At 43.4% G+C, this 16,426-nt stretch overlaps 1 protein-coding gene across 1 annotated transcript in view; it reads left to right on the top strand.

Annotated features, from left to right (window-relative positions):
- The window catches only part of LOC104331217 (uncharacterized), a 32,144-nt gene extending 17,025 nt beyond the window's left edge, over nt 1–15,119 (top strand). Inside the window, exons 11-21 of the mRNA XM_075417264.1 lie at nt 936–1,053; nt 1,288–1,430; nt 3,069–3,236; nt 4,131–4,526; nt 6,603–6,675; nt 7,224–7,399; nt 9,323–9,460; nt 10,307–10,424; nt 11,009–11,151; nt 11,910–12,077; nt 12,821–15,119. Of these exons, the coding sequence (XP_075273379.1) occupies nt 936–1,053; nt 1,288–1,430; nt 3,069–3,236; nt 4,131–4,526; nt 6,603–6,675; nt 7,224–7,399; nt 9,323–9,460; nt 10,307–10,424; nt 11,009–11,151; nt 11,910–12,077; nt 12,821–13,222 (2,043 nt within the window). The 3' untranslated portion in view covers nt 13,223–15,119. The remainder of the gene's footprint in view (nt 1–935; nt 1,054–1,287; nt 1,431–3,068; nt 3,237–4,130; nt 4,527–6,602; nt 6,676–7,223; nt 7,400–9,322; nt 9,461–10,306; nt 10,425–11,008; nt 11,152–11,909; nt 12,078–12,820) is intronic.
- Nucleotides 15,120–16,426: the final 1,307 nt, after the last annotated feature.

The following is a 16,426-nucleotide window of genomic DNA, read 5'->3' on the forward strand; positions in this document are numbered from 1 at the left end:
GGCTGAGACCTACCAGTGCAACAGGTTATGCCAGAGTCTTTTAGGTAGCCTGTGAGCTGAATGCACAACTGGTGCAAAGAACTATAAAAATCCATCATACACTAATTTTTTGGGATTCCATGATCCATTCATATTTTTGACAGTGGGACAAGTGGTTGACGTATCTCTTCCCTTGATCATTTGTAAATATGATAAAAAAGAATTGTTACTGCTCTTCAGCATGGGCAGTATTTCGTAGTTTTTCTGTTATGCAAGTCATCCAGAGAACGTACTGAGAGGATTACATGACTTCTGATGTTTTTATTATCAGAAGATCTAAATAAGGATAATATGTATTGCATTTTACATGTTCCTTGAGATGCTTGCCTAGAATTGAGAAGACTTAAGGCACCATTTCCCCCCCGAATGATTTACAGTCTCTTTTTAATGAAGAATGCTAGTGTTTCATTCCTCTAGTAGATAAAAATTACTGTAAAACTTTGCATCTGTTTAATAAAGATCTAACTATATTAAATCAGAGAGAAAGTATGTTTTTTCCTCTCTCTAAGAAAAATCAGTTTTCCCTCTAAAGTGAAAGTTTCACATTAGTCTGGGAGGTTCAGCAATGAATTTATGTAGAGAGAAGCTTACAAAATCATACATTCTCTCACTAAAGCACAAAAAACTCCAACCGAAAATGAGGCACATAATTTCTCAATAAAGTTTTGTAGAACTTTCTAGCATAGTAAACAAGCCCTTTGACTTAACATACAGTGGACAATTCCTAGTTCAAACAGGTGGTGTAAAACCTAATAGGAATGTGTGAGACAACTTCAGCGGCTCTGTATGAAGCTGGGGGAGGAGAAGGGGAAGATTTTCTTGGTGTATTTAAGAATCGTGTGGCTTAATGAGAGTAAAATATATTGCTGAAAAGCTGGTCTGAATGTCCATGTTAGTCATTTATAGAGTCAAGTCAGAAATTCTACCATGCTGGACTAGAACAGACTGACTTCATGCATGCTTGGGAGGATTCCAGAAAACAAATAAATGGCTGGGTAGAAGAAAAGACTGAAGGTGAGTGTTTTGCAGAACACCCTGTTGTATTTAGTGACACCCAGGGCTTGGCTAAACAGCTATTTCAAGATACGATATTGTGAAATAAAAAAAACCCAAACACTGAGCTTTTGCTCTGTTTGGTACGTAATTCTCTTGTCTATTGTGTATTAATTATGGCGTAGATACTATATTAGGTAACTAGATAAATGTCAAGCTGTTAACAATTGGGGTTTTTTTCTGTGTATCGTAAAGGTAAAATTCGGAACCTGTTGGCTGAGGGGGTTCTCGATTCAATGACCAGACTTGTGTTGGTGAATGCCATCTATTTCAAAGGCAACTGGGAAACGCAGTTTGACAAAGAGAGCACAGTGGAAATGCCATTTCATATTAACAAGGTATGTTGTGCTAAAATGCTGACAATACACTCTGCAGTACTCTGAAGTGAATACATTTAACTCTGAACAACAACAACAAAAGTCATTCAAGCAGAGTTACCTTGGATAGGTTGTATGAAATTCCTTATACCTCCTCCCTTCAATATGAACACTCTCCTTGTCTGGTTTCTGTGAAGTTTCACATCATTACTAGAAACTTCGATATAACAATTAAGTATTTCTTTCATTCTGCCTCTTTTTTCCTTTTACCCTTAGAGAGAGGTAGCCCTCTGCATAGTTACAGCACTTAGAACTGAAGAGAAGAAAACAATTAAGTGAAGCTGTCAGGCTGTTTGGGAGTCGTGAACAATTTCACAGAAGCCAGTGAACTCGGTTACTTTAGCATAAAGCTGGTGCAGATAAGGAAAGAAATGTTCCTTTGGATTGTAGGCAGCAAAGAGCACTTCTGCATGTGCAGAAACTTCTGAATGGAAGTCTTCCTCAGACAATGATTATTTTAAGACTAGAGTCTTTAGGATCCAGATAACTGTTGGAGAAAGTTGTAAGACTGGAGAACGCTGCCCTGGCTCACCCAAGGAACTCACATTTAGATATGCAAATAACTGCAATTCTCTTTCTTTGTAAAAGGGCTTAAGTTTGCATTTTCATCCTACTAATGACTAGCCACTGATGAGCTGCAGAAGCCTGTGAATAGGCTCAAATGAGCAATTGGAAATCCCAGGTGTAATCTGAAGCTTGAAGATAGTTATTTTACAATCTGTCTGGCAGCAAAGAGTTACTTTAACATCCCAGGAGCCTTCCCAGCATCCTGTGACGTTATTTCTGTGACTCTTGCACACCTTATGACTCACTGGATGATTTTCTCATGCTGCGTGGCATTTTCTTCCCTTAGACATTCTTTTCAAGTGTCGCTGCTGCAAGGTTATGTCTGCTGTATTCTCTGTGGGCATTTTTTCAATGGGCTTTATTTTAAAAACAAAAAACTAGTTGCATGGTTATCTCTTGAAGGTGAGGGAGAAAGCAATGAAACTGAACTGAAAAGGAGGAAATAATGATGTAAACAATAGTAGCTGATGGAGATAGTGAACGAAATTAAGAAGATTCTTGCTGCTCCTTTACTATCCATGTGACTTCAGAATTCAAAATAATGCTCTTGCTTTCTTGGCATTTTTAGTATCATTTTAAAATATTTTAATTCATCTTTGTTATAGCACTTGGAGCCACATGGACTAAAATACCATATAAATGTAATACCAATATAGCATCATATAATACCAAATAAATGAAAATATCTACACAGAAATTATTTTGTATTCGTTTAAAGCAAGGAGCACAGGCCCTGCTTCTTATCAGCTCTGTTTAGTGCTTGCCAGTAGCTCTTAAGTGAGCAAACACATGTCCTTCCCTCTTTGCCTTAAAGGAAACTTCACAGGCATTTCCACATTAGTGATTAAAAATTAGATCTCGGGGATCCTTACTTCTTATCTCTTTTACAAAAGGTGGTGGTGGGGCTGCACTTTGTGGTGTTTTACTTCTCTTAGTCAAATTCTAAAAAGCCCTGAGTAACTGGATGCCTGCTTTGTATTTGAGACCAGCATATTAGCTCAGTACTAACTGCTGACATCTCTTTATTTTTAGAAAGAGACCAAACCTGTGCAGATGATGTTCAAAAAGGATAGATTTAACATGACCTATATTGGGGACTTCAAGACCCAAATCCTTGAGCTCCCTTATGTCGGTAATGAACTCAGCATGCTCATCCTGCTCCCCAATGCAATCCAGGATGAATCCATGGGCTTGGAAGCTGTAAGTTTGTGAGCTAAGTGCTAAGACAGTCTGTATCCTTCCAGGGAGGAGAGTTTGTTGCGTGTAGCCCTGCAGTTCAGTTCCAAAGCTATTATGTCATTGGTGCTCAACACCAGCCAAAATGTCCCACGCCTCCCTGCCCCTGAAGTGACTGGTATGCCTTGTGTAGCTCCTGGTCTAGCTGTGTGTTGCCTGCTGCGCCAGAGGCTCTGGAAGCAGGCCTGACCCTCCTCAGGAGCAGAGGTCAGCTGTGGGGGTGGTGAAGAGGGGACTTGAGGGACTTCCGAGGAACTCCTGTGGCTTGTCCCATAGAGCTTCTGATCTGCAGCCGGCAGATTCTCTGGCCCACCACCTGGAAACAGGCTCACAGGAAAGCACAGGATATCCTCCGTTGTGGAGATATGATAGAAGTTCTGGCTATTTCATGCTCTGGACAGGGAATTTGTTCATAAAGCTTTCTGATGCTGACTGCAAAGGGCATTGTGAGCAGACTTTTTTCATTGGCCTGTCAACCTGAGAGGGGATCCTGTGGTTAAGAGACCGAAGAACTGGGTTTGGTTCCTTTGGGTCCTTGCCATCAGTTCTGCTGTACCTTTTGCTTCCCAGATGTAAAGATGTAAAAAAAACCAATCTAACATGTTTTATAAGAGTAAACTTTGTGTCAAGGACTGATCCTTATTGTGTCTACCAAAAAAACACAGGGGATTGAGCTCAGCTGGGGCCGTAGTCTCTAGTGAGAAGTGTAACTTGCATTTTGGGCTTGAGACCGTCTGAGCTGTGGGAGAAAGATGCATGTTGTGCACTGTGTAAACAAACACAGTAATTGCCACTTTTGGCTGTGAGAAACTAACTCTCTTCTAGTTCTAATTATGTAACTTTTGGGCTTTTCTTCAGCTGGAAAGAGAACTGACGTATGAGAAGCTGATAGATTGGATCAATCCTGAAATGATGGACTGCACAGAGGTGAAGGTGTCTTTACCCAGGTTTAAACTGGAAGAAGATTATGATCTGAAACCTCTTCTGAGCAGCATGGGAATGCCAGATGCATTTGACTTATCGAAGGCAGACTTCTCGGGAATCTCAGCTGGCAGGGAGCTGGCGCTCTCTGAAGTAGTTCACAAGTCCTTTGTGGAAGTCAACGAAGAAGGCACTGAAGCGGCAGCGGCCACGGCAGGGGTGATGATGCTGCGCTGCGCGCTGATCGTTCCAGAATTCACCGCTGATCATCCCTTCCTCTTCTTCATCCGGCACAACAAAACTTCCAGCATTTTATTCTGTGGCAGATTTTGTTCTCCCTGAAAAGATGATGCCTGGGCAGAATTGCTGCCATTACACAATAACCTTCTTTAGAATAGAGCTAATCGTTTTGCACTAATTGCCTCTTTCAGCTGTGTGTGAATCCACTGCTGTGGTCTTTGTCTCGGGCTTGGATAGAGTAAGAGCCACTTAGACATACGCAGCAGCTGCTGCTTATGGCAGCTCCCTTGCCCTGTGCACCTGAGTGTGGAGGCCTCCGACTTCTTGCTGACGTGAGAAGCATCCCCCTTGCTTGGCGAGCGGTTTGTCTGTCCTCGGAGCCCCCACTGCACTTCATTTTTTGTGGCCGCCAGGCAGCGAGTCACCCAGTGACATCTCGCAGGAAAGGAAAAAGTTAATTTTGATTCCGATGAGGCTGGAGCGCAGCTTTAGCTCTCTTCCCTGTTTTTCGTCCCATCCCTGGTGGGTGGGCTTTTTTGTTTTCTTTTTTGTTTTTCCCCCAGGTTCTAATCTCTTGATACATTCCCTAGAGACTAAAGGATGCTTTGGCGGCCCCTTCCAAGTGTTGCTCAGCATCCTGACTAGACAGGGGGTTTGGGGTAAGAACTGGACAAGCCCTGAGGCAAGAGTGGGAATAAAAGAACGTCTTTGTGCCAGATGTCCTTACAGGGTGTTCAGGGGTGAGGATTGTTTTGTCACCGTGGGACACCTGGGTTTGTTACCTATCACCTAGTTTATTAGTCCTTTAACAAAGATTGTAATGAAAAAGCATCTGGGTGCCTAAGCAATATTTAAATGACAAAGCTTTATTTTTTTTGTTATATATGTTTCCTATTCATAGTTTCTTAAACAGTTTAACTGAATATTACCAAAGACATAGCTGAAACAGCTTTGCTAAGACAGTGATTGGTTTTGCTGGTTTCTGTTCCTGAAATAATACAAGAACTGCAAGCGCTGTAGGCCTCTGTTTCTTTGATCAACCATAAATGACACGTTTCTTTCAGCTGTAGTACAAAGCAAGCAATCGCCTGTTGGTTAGAGGACACCCAGCTTCTGCAGACCTAGTTTGGAATTCGTTGCTGTAGGTGGGATTTGCTGAATGCTGGGAACCCGAGGTGCTTTAATTGAGCTGCGGTGAAGTTTCGGCTTGGCTTCTCCCGCGAAGGGCTGGGGGTAGGGGGCTGGTGCTGCCCCTGTCCCTGTGCCCCCCTCCAGCCCAAGGCTGGGTGGCCGTCACCCCGAGGGTGCTCTGTTGCCCCGTGCTGAATGCAGTGCGCAGTAATGCACCTGCCTCAGGTGGAGGAAATAAAAGCAGTATTTTATGGGGCGGGGGGACATCCCACACCCAGCAGTGGGAGCACCTTTACCTTGAGGTGAAGGGCTGGTGCCTGGTGGGGAACGAACACTGGGCTGAAGCGAAGAGCCCCTCTGCACTGTTGCTTTCGTTAATGTAAGGAAGTGATGTCCACCCCCCCACGCTGTTCTCTTGGCCGGGAAGTCCCGGGCTTCCCGCCGGGGCTCGGCCGCCCGGGCAGCAGTAAATGAAAGTAAAAGTACACGGTGGGGTCTGTGTTTGGGGATTTTTGTTTGTTTTTTTTTTTGTTTTGGTTTGTTTTCTTAGCGCAGAGCTAGATGAGGAAACGCTGACAAGATGCGGGGCGTTGGTCCATCTGCCCGTGGAAGCAGATAGCGTCATTTTGCAATTCCTTTAGAAAGCCCGTGCTGGAAATAAATACCCGAACGCTGTTGCAACCTCCTCCTACTCCACGCAGCTGGGTCTGGAGAGCAGTTCCAGCAGGACCACGGGGTTGCTGGCTGCAGATGCACAAATGCCCACGCCTCTAATGGAGCTCCTTGGGGAAACAAGCCCCGAACAGCCGAACCCAAGGGTCCCGCCGTGAGCAAGCAGGCAGGGAGAAGCAGAAGTCCGAGCCGGGCGGGCGGGAAGGTGCCGCTAACCCTTGGGTAGGTTTTTGCACCTGACCCAGCCCTTGCACCTTTCACCCCACCCCACTCCAAAGGCCTCCGAGGGAGCGTCTCCCCGGAACGAATCGCCACTCGGGCTGCGCAGTGCCAGCCCCGAAGCTTCGCCGCTTCTGCCTTCGCTAGCCGGGCACGTCACCCTCGGCTGACACCCCCCAGCTCCCTGCCCCTGCGCTCGGGGTAACCCCTGCTGCTGAAGGTAAGCGTGTACGTGAGCTGCTGGCAGGACTGACACCTTTTTGTGGCACGGTTTGTGCCGTGCAGGCGGGCAGCTTGCTGGAAGGCGACTGTATCGCCCTGAGCGGTTGCTGCGGACGTCGTTCGTGCAGGGTTCGGGTAGAAGAGCGGGGGGAGAGCGGCGTGGGAGAGCTCTCTGGGGCGTGCTGGCTCGCTGAGACCGAAGGGCTTCAGCCTGCAGTCCTGCCAGCACACAGACTTCCTATTGCAACGTGGAAGGCAAGGAGTTTTTTTGAATAATGTCTTTAATGTGATAGGGAAAGTTGGGATACACAATTTACGTGGGAAATACAATATATTGGGATATACAGCTTAGGTTGGGATATACAATTTACGCTTTTTCAACGAGACTGATTTCTTCTAAAGATGCACTGACGATGAAATTCTTGCTGTGTCTGTACTAAGCTGCAGCCAGATTAATCTAGTCTTTGCTCCGTGAGTCCCACAAGGTTAGGTTAGTTTTTTGAAAAGTGTACCCCGGGAGTCCTTGCTGACGGTTTTATTTTTCAGCTGTCACCATGGAGAACCTGCGTAATGCCAACAGCAGGTTTGCACTTGATCTGCTCAGGAGGTTTAACGAGACCAACCCAACGGGCAATATTTTCTTCTCTCCTGTCGGTGTCTCTGCTGCTCTGGCCATGGTCCTTTTAGGGGCCGGAGGCAATACAGAAGCCCAGGTGCTGAAGGTGAGTAAAAAAAAAAAAAAACAAAACCAAACTAGTTCTCTTTTGCTGTATATTTTATTTACATTAAAAAATTGTTGTGTTTTAGAGGAGAGAAAATGAAAGGAGGGTGTTGCTTTTATGTGCTCAGGACAAGATTCCTGCCATGCTCACTGAGCCTTCCTCAGGCTCCTTTCTGCAGTTACCTGCTGCCTGCCCTGCTCCAGAGCCCTCTTTCCGTATTTGCTGTGGCTCTTGTTTCTCGCTTAATTTCACTTATTAAATTAATTCTTGAAGTAGGAAATTAATTCCATTAATTAATCAGTCTTCATTTAAATTGGCTGGAGTTTCCAGCAGCAAGACCTTCACTGAGACGTTTCAGCAAAGAAATACTGCTTTGTCATACAGGGTTACGAATGGTGTGCTTATTACTAATAATATTGTGTATTGTCTAAGTGACACAATATATAGTTTTATATTTCAACCATAACTATGATAATATATGACGATGCTACCTAAGTATCAGTGTTGTAGTAACAGCTGGGCACTTGGATACCTCAGAGGAGCTGAGCCCAGATGCTTATTCTTACCGTAGCCTTAGGTGAGGTAGGATAGTTTAAAAAAAAACTCATCATCAATGGCAAAAGTGGTGGGGAGTGTGCCAGTTTCCCCTGAGGCCTCCTGCACGGAAGGTCATTATTATTTTTCCCCTTCATTAGGCTAACGCCCACTAATGCAAAAGGGCGTACGAGACTTCTCACCGCAGCCACCGTCGTGTGCTTGCAGATGAATAATTTCACCTTTGTATTCTGGACTTTAGGAGGAACTGGTTTATGCTGTATGAATAAGACAATAAATTCATTTTCTTACTACTTGTACAAACAGACTTTGAACGTGTATGCCATGCAATCAAACTGACAGCCCCACCTAAGATAAATTACTGACAGCAGAAATCCTGCAAAAGGAACTTGGGGAAAAAAATGTGTTCCAGCACAATCACCTCAGTACTGCGTGTTCCCATACCGTAGTGCTTTACTTATGAAAACGCAGCTAATTAGGGAGGCAGTGATGGATGGCTGTCAAGGGCTGTTGCAAGTGTATAGAAGTTTGTTTCTGTGATTATAATCCTATTGTAAGTTGCCTCTGTGATGTTGTTGCTGAGCTATTCATTTGTACGACACAGCTTGCATTAATGTGGGCGGCAAGGCCAGGCCAGAAAACCCAGTGAGATAAAATGAGGGCTTTCCTTTGAGTCCCGTGGGGTTCCACAGCAGCCTTGCCCACTGAGAAATACATGATTTAAGTCTGAATGTGAATGTCCCTGCTTTGGTCTCGTCTTCCCTGTCAGTGAGGCCTGGCAGCTGCTGCTGTCCTATCTGTAAGCCTGGGCTGGCTGGCTTGCCTCTGAGCATGGAGAAACTGCAGGGATGCCTTTGATTTTTAAGATTGTACAGTTTTTTTGTTTATATATATATATAAAAGCAGTTATATTTTCATAAAACCATAAAAGATAATTGTTCTAAGTTTTCTTAAGACCTCACCTCTGCTAGTTTTGATTGTATGTTCTGAAGAGCAAAAAAACCCCAGGGTCCCTTGGGCCAAAGGGGCAGCAGGAAAGCAGAGGTGCCTCTGTGGCATCGTCTCCCTTCTCAGTTCCCCCCCTGGGAGCGAGTCCTTGTGCCCAGTGGTCCACGGAAGGGAGGCATCTGGATGTCACACGGACAGGACTCGGGGCTGCGATCAGCATCTTCCGCTGTGACTGTGTAAACCAGGAGCTTAGTACGAGTGGCTGACACGGGCAGCATAGCACTGAGAAACAGCTTCACTCATTCCTTGAGGTTTACAAAGTCCCTCTTCTCTTTCTTCAACCCACTTACCTGCTGGAGATGTACTGTATGTTCTCTGAAGACAGCATTAGCAGCATCTAGTTCTCTTCTGTTATTTCAGACGCTTCATTTTGACGAAGTTGAGGATATTCATTCGAGGTTTCAGACTCTGACTATGGATATAAACAGAAGCAATGCTCCCTATCTCTTACGGCTTGCCAATCGGCTTTTTGGAGAGAAGTCCTGCAGCTTTTTGCCGGTACGCTGGTGGAGATTGTGATGGTGTGGTGGAACCTGGTGGGAAAATGCAGCTATTTTTGAGTATTTACGGAGTAGAAATATTTCTAGGCGTGTTTCTGAAGGTTACTGGGCAGTCGACAAAAGTGTTGCACAGGTGCGTATGCATTTCTGTATCTGTAGGCACCTGTGCATCTTACCTAAAGGATGTTACACAGAAATCCTTTTCGCTGCTTGCTTGGTTCTGCTGCTCTCGGGCTCAAGAGAAAAATTGCTTGTCTAGTTTCTTAGTTTACAGTAACTACCACAACATCCCACTCTGTTGCAGGCAGCTTTTTAGGATGCAACCAGCTCTGTGTCTGTTGCAATCAACTTTTTAGGTTGCAACCAGCTCGGTGTCTGCTGCAATCAGCTTTTTAGGATTTTCATTGGTCTAGTACCACATTACTTAAATATTTTTGAAAACACTATTTAGTTGGGAGGGGATGCTCAACATGTCTAAACAACGTGCCTCTTCACCAGTGAATTATACCTTTGTGTGTACCTAGGTGGCTATTTTTATCCTTCAACTCTTTCGGGGAGTTTTGTTTTCATTCTAGCTGTGCTGGCGCCTGTTTCAGGAGAATGGCAGGTAAATATTGCAACACCTGCAGTAAGCACACCATCAGCCGTAGATGTGGCAGATTTACTGTGAGGCTGAGAGGGGAAAAAAAACCCAGCCCAACCTCAGAAACCCCCCCAGGCAGTGCACTGTTAGAGCCCACCTCAGAGCAGGTGATACTCTGTTCGACAAGCACCTTATCTACCTCAAAGAGATGTTTTCTTACCTGCAGGCACTGAAAGCTATTCTTATCGTTCCAAAATCTAGGATTTCCTGACTAATACTCAGAAATTCTATGGAGCTGATTTGGCTACAGTTGATTTTCTCCAGGCTTGTGATGAAGCCAGGAAAGAAATTAACCAGTGGGTAGAGGAGAAAACTGAAGGTAAACTGCTTTGGTTAATGAAGTAACTGGTAGTGTTTTCATACTTTATTTTCTGCCACCTTTGGAACAGTTTAGTTTTGCCCTGGGATACTCAATTGATGCATTGGCAGATCCAGGAAATGTTTAAGCAAGACCCTTAAACAGTTCCGTAAATTCAGAGACATTTCCATTTTTTGTGTGTTCAGGCCAGTGAGCGCAGGGGAGATGCCTGAACATAGATTTATAGACACGAGTTGGAGAATTTGTTTCGGACAGTCCTGGTCCGTATTGTGTCTATATTTCTAAACCCAATAATCCTAAACGTGGATATCTTCTGATTCTTGTATGATGAATGTGATGAGTCATATGTGACAGTTTAAGCTAAAAATATTACACTTTCATCAAATTACTGTATCTCAAAAGTATTAGTAGTCTGTAATATTAAAAAGTATGCTAAAGAGGTACTGAAACACACTTTATTACAGGAATGGAGTAGAGTTTTATATTTGTAGTATTTCTATGGCATCTGTTTCTTCATGTATGTTTTATATGCATCAATTTACTACCAGATTTTGTTGTGACTTATTTCCCTGCCCCCTCTGAAGGTAAAATCCCTAACCTGCTGTCTGAAGGCTCGGTTGATAACATGACCAGGCTCGTACTGGTGAACGCTATTTATTTCAAAGGGAACTGGGCAGAGAAATTTGAAGAAGCCAACACCACTGACATGCCATTTCGGTTAAATAAGGTAATACAGATAATGTCTTGGTAGCATCTATCCAACGAAAAGGTCAAACAATATAGGTGCTAAAGTGAAGCTTTGCTTAGAGATAAAATAATTAAAAAAATACAAAGACTTTCATGAATGTTTTTAGTTCACCTGAAAGAGTTTTTTATGGATTTTAGCATTTTTCTGTATGCAGCAAGCTATTCTTTCTCTCACTTTCTGGAACAGCATCAGAGACAACTCTCTGGTGCAGACGAGGACCCTGCCTGTGCCCAGGAGGGTTTCTGTCCGCTGGCAGTTCCAGCTGCCAGGAACTGGGCCTGTTTGTGATGCTGGGTAAGCAGCATTAAAATGCTCACACGTTTTGGTTAAGCCCCGTTTTCTTGTTCTATGTTCTGCTTATGTTAACAGCTTTACAAGATGGTGTTCACAGCCGTCTGCTTTGTGCTGAACAGAGCTGATCTTTGAGTTTTAACATTGTCATTTTGGGGGCTAGAGCAATACAAAGGCACAGCAACTTGAAGAAATTGTTTCAGTTTCTGCGAGGACTGTGCTGTAGAAGCCAAAGGAGAACCAAATACAACACAAACTCCTTATGTCTTCAGAAGAAACTGTTATTAAACAGGCAGTCAGGAGTCCGATGAAGGCAGATTTATGATCACCTGATCTAATGGAGGAGGAGTTTTTGCAAGAATGCAATTTTTAACTTACTTATTTTCTATCAGTTCTTTAAATTAGTCTTTGCTTAACTGTTACTTTTGGTACCTTTATCCATCCAGAATGAAAAAAAGACAGTGAAAATGATGTATCAGAAAAAGAAATTTCGTTTTGGGTATATCCCTGAAGTGAAGGTCCGTATTTTAGAGCTGCCTTATGATGGAAGAGAACTCAGTATGATCATCCTGTTACCTGATGACATTGAAGATGACTCCACTGGACTGCAGAAGGTGACCCATCAAAGCTAATGTGGTTATTTAATGGATAATTTCTTCCATTCAAAATTAAAGCCTTAATGAACCCATGTTCTCAGAGCCCCATATCTATCATCAAGCATATTTTTAGGCAATGCTCTGCTAGCACTGCAGTAAAGCATACGTACACGTGGTGCATCACGAAGAGAAGTCGTGTTCGGGTTCTGTTGCTTGTGTTCATGTGTCCTTTCGCTTGCTGAACTGAACCATGAAGAAGACTGAGAAAACAAAGTCAGTTATGAGAACTAACTCGCCTTGCTTATTTTTTTTAACGACAGAACTTTTCTTTCGTGACCTTTGAAAGTCTTTATTTTCTTAGCCTTAAAGCAGTGAGGCTGTTTTCCAGTAAATGACCAGGAACACATCAGATTCTTCGAGCTCTTGGATGATTATTTTTGTTACTTGTTTTTAATTATGTAATTCTATTTAGTTAAACAGTAAGAATGACTGGGTTTAGTTTCTATCAGTGCCTGTTTTTCCCTTCTGTACATTGCAGCAAGAAGCAAATGACTGTGGTACCTTGTAAAGTAAAAACTGCACTGACTCAACTGTAATAGCATTTGGTTGGTCTGTGTGGAGCTATCAGAGATGTGGGTACAGTCATTTTTGTGTAGTTGCTTTACAGTTGTATAGTGCTCTATAAAGCCCTGTAAATGTTACTGAAAATGAAATATTTCTACGCTGTTGATACGTAATGATCTCTGTCTTTTTAATTCTAGCTGGAAAAGCAGCTCACCTTAGAGAAGCTCCAGGAATGGACATGTCCAGAGCATCTGTACTCCACTGACGTTCGTGTGCGTTTGCCAAAGTTCAGGCTGGAAGAAAGCTATGACCTTAAATCAGATTTAGCCGCTCTGGGCTTGTTGGATGTATTTGACAGTGGCAAGGCTGACTTGTCGGGAATGTCAGGGGCACGCGACCTCTTTCTCTCTAAAATTGTCCACAAGGCTTTTGTAGACGTGAACGAGGAAGGCACAGAAGCTGCGGCTGCCACTGCTGGCATTGCTATGCTCTGCATGGTTACGGAGGAGGATTTCAATGCTGACCATCCTTTCCTTTTCTTCATTCGGCACAACCCAACGCAAAGCATACTTTTCTGTGGCAGATGTACTTCTCCATGAAAGAGGCCTTAGCATTGGCAGACCGGTTCCTGCTGTAGTCCATCAAAGCTCTGCTCCTGAGTGAGCTGGATTTTGATGTAGAAAGTCAGTGCTCCTTGTCTTGAGCTCCTAGCAGCTTTCATTGACATTCCGCCTTTCGCATTAAAACAATCCCAGAGAAACTGAGAAGTAATTTATTTTTCTTTCTTGAGACTGAAATCATCTAGGCAGAAGAAATCTTTTGAAAATGGACGAGAAATAGAAATACTCTTGGAAGAAACTTGTGTGTTTTAAAGCACAGGATCCCCCTGTATGCACCCTTGCATGGGTTTCTCTGTTTTGACAGCCCTCCGTTGTAATAACTTACAATAATCAAGCCATTCCTTGTGCACGTATACTAGGATGTTCTTGCAAAGCTGTTCCTCCTGTAAAGTCTTGCTTTTCAAAGATATCTTAATAAAATACTTGTAGGCTCCAAAAGGTATGTTCCTGAACAGCTGAGTTTACCCAGTACTGCTGTGAAATAGAAGGTCAGATAACATTTGTTTGGAGACATCTATTAATAGAAAAAGGATTAAGCTATTTAAACAAAAGTAACCCCTTCCAGTCATTAGCCAGAAAACTTGCAGTACATCTTTTGATGGAGGAGAAGTGAGTACCAACTTCAGGTGACATGTTTAAAGAGAGTTTGTAAAACTTACAGCCTCGTGCCATTTAAGCCATTGAAAATGTGTGAAAATGTGTCAGGACTTGGAGGTTTTAGGGGCTTGAAGCTAATGGGTGCCTTTCTGCCAGTTCAGAAGCTCTCAGCACTGTGTTAGATTCTGGACAGAACCTGTGTGCTACTTCAGCTTCCCTGAGGATGACTGCGTATCGTCTGCAACAAATACCTGACGTGTCTCTTTATGAACAAGGATTCAGCAGGACTTCTCTGCCTCTTTAGAAGCAAACCTTTTGGGCTGTACAGCGGCCTTATGCCTGGGAGCGACCGTCATTCCATACCGTTGGTGGTCTGTGTTGATTTACAGAGGTCATTTGCTTTATCGTGTGCATCTTGGGTGCTGTAGCATTCACAGGTCTAAGTGGGGCACAGCAATTTCTGTGCAATTGCAAACTTTATATTCATTTTGTCTTTAAGGAACAAAGTCTTTTTCTTAAACTTGGGTTCAAAATGGAAATTTCTGCACCCAATTCAGTATTTCGGAGGACAAAAATAACTGTCTACCTGAAGGCTGCCTCCAAAGAAGACCGCTGGCGCAGCAGCTGCGATCAACTGTATGAAGCCCTCGGCCTGTCCAGGGTAGGTGAAAATCCTGAAAACCACATTACTCTGTAGAAACCGAGATGATTGCGTGAACCGTCAGCTTCCCCTGCGAGTGTCCTGACCGCAGCGCGAGCACCTGCGGGCAGCGAGTAACGGCCGATGCGTGTTGGCTGCGAAGGCTCCGGTGAATTCGCAGAGGGGAGCGTGTATTGCAGGGCCTAACCCTTCCCGTGCTGAGTGCTTCCAAAAACCAGGGCTTTGCAAATAAATGAGAAAAAGGTCACTGCAAAACCCATGTAAAAAAATTTGGAGTGGTTTGATGCTGCGTTAGTTCTGGGTTTCTGGGCCTTCAGCCTTTTAGCTAACTAAGATGTTGCCATAGATGGGTTTTGACTAAGTAAGGCTCAAAAATTCCATTGTAATGACATCCTTATCTTTATACGCTTAAACTCCATCAATTCGTGCAAGATAAATGACATCTGAAGGCTTCTAGGGCTGTAATTACCAGGACATCAAATGAAAGATAAAAGCTTGCATTATAGTACAAATCAGCGTCGCTTTATGAGGAGACTCAGGTATTTCTTTATTACTTTGGTCTCGTTATTCAGGAACTGAACTATTGTATTGAGACACATTTGGTTTGCTACAGACAGGATGCACAAAATAAAGTCTCAACAATAAGAATCTCAACAAAGTCAGTATTATTTGCTTCACATTCAACCATTGTAAAAAGCACCAGCAACCCCACTGGCGCATATTCCCTTCCCGTCATGTCCCACCGCAAGACCATGGTGGGTGTTTTTCCTTAATACTTTTTTCCTGTGCTTCTGTCAGAAGAAGTGACTGACAAGGGCTGACTCCAACAGGGAAAAGTGGAATGCCAAATATAGTCACATTTCTGAAAAACAAAATGCTGCCTCAACTAGCTCACGCGGAGGACTTTACTTTTAGATCTGCTGAATGAGCACAGGTCTCACTGAGCTCAAAGCATGGGAATTTTCAGTAGGAGATGCTTTAACTGTGGAAAAAGGATGAGTTTTTTTAATGAGTTAAAGAGATAACGTACAAGATGAGAGAATGTGACAACCCAAACCTCAGAGCAGTATTTGCTCGCTGCCAGGGGATGACTAAGCCAGACTTTGTACTGCTTACACAGACTCTTTACGATAGCCCTTTACTTAAGTGATTTAAAAAGAAAAACCACCACCCACCACCACAACCATTTGGCTGCCTTCGATTTATACAGTTCAGGATGCTCTTCCTAGAAGTGTGGATAAAGAGAAGAGTTATCTCTGGGTTTTTAGTCACCTTATTCTAGAGATAAATTTACATAGATGAGTTAACTCAGAGCATGTTTAGTAATACTTCCACTGTTAAATGTTTTTATGTGTTTACCACCAAAATCCTGGTGAAGTATACAAAACTGATCAAGTCCCACGATGTCTTGAAGGCATATTTGTCTGGATTTTTTAATATGGTTTCACAAGAGAGGCAGAAGATCAGTGCAATTCACTTGCACCTACTGAGATAAAAAGATGCAGCTGAAATCAGAAATGGGCTTTTTTTTTTTTTTTCTTCCACTGTAGCGAGCCTGTCTAGCTCTGTCATGTCATCTTATGGTACCAACTAAATATGTTTTCTTATTGACATTCATGAAGGGGCCTAGGCAATCCCTGACTGTTTAGTAGCAAGAAGAGATGAAAACCACAGCCAAAATCCTGGATAGCTCAGCCTGGCTGGAAACGTGCTGAACACACGCAGAGGCTGCTGGCAACTGAGCTGATGAATTCATGGCATCAGCCAGAAAATGCTGTATCTTCAGGATAAACAGAACTTTAACCGACCAGCTTGTAGAATCATTTTTATTTTTAAGTCATATCATGGAAAGTGGTAGACAGCCATGTTGGCCAAGAACTTTTCTCTCAACAGGAGAGAAAACACTCACGGAAAAGGGGTAAAAC

The sequence above is a fragment of the Opisthocomus hoazin genome, chromosome 3 (genome assembly GCF_030867145.1).
Source record: "Opisthocomus hoazin isolate bOpiHoa1 chromosome 3, bOpiHoa1.hap1, whole genome shotgun sequence".
Classification (NCBI taxonomy): domain Eukaryota; kingdom Metazoa; phylum Chordata; class Aves; order Opisthocomiformes; family Opisthocomidae; genus Opisthocomus; species Opisthocomus hoazin.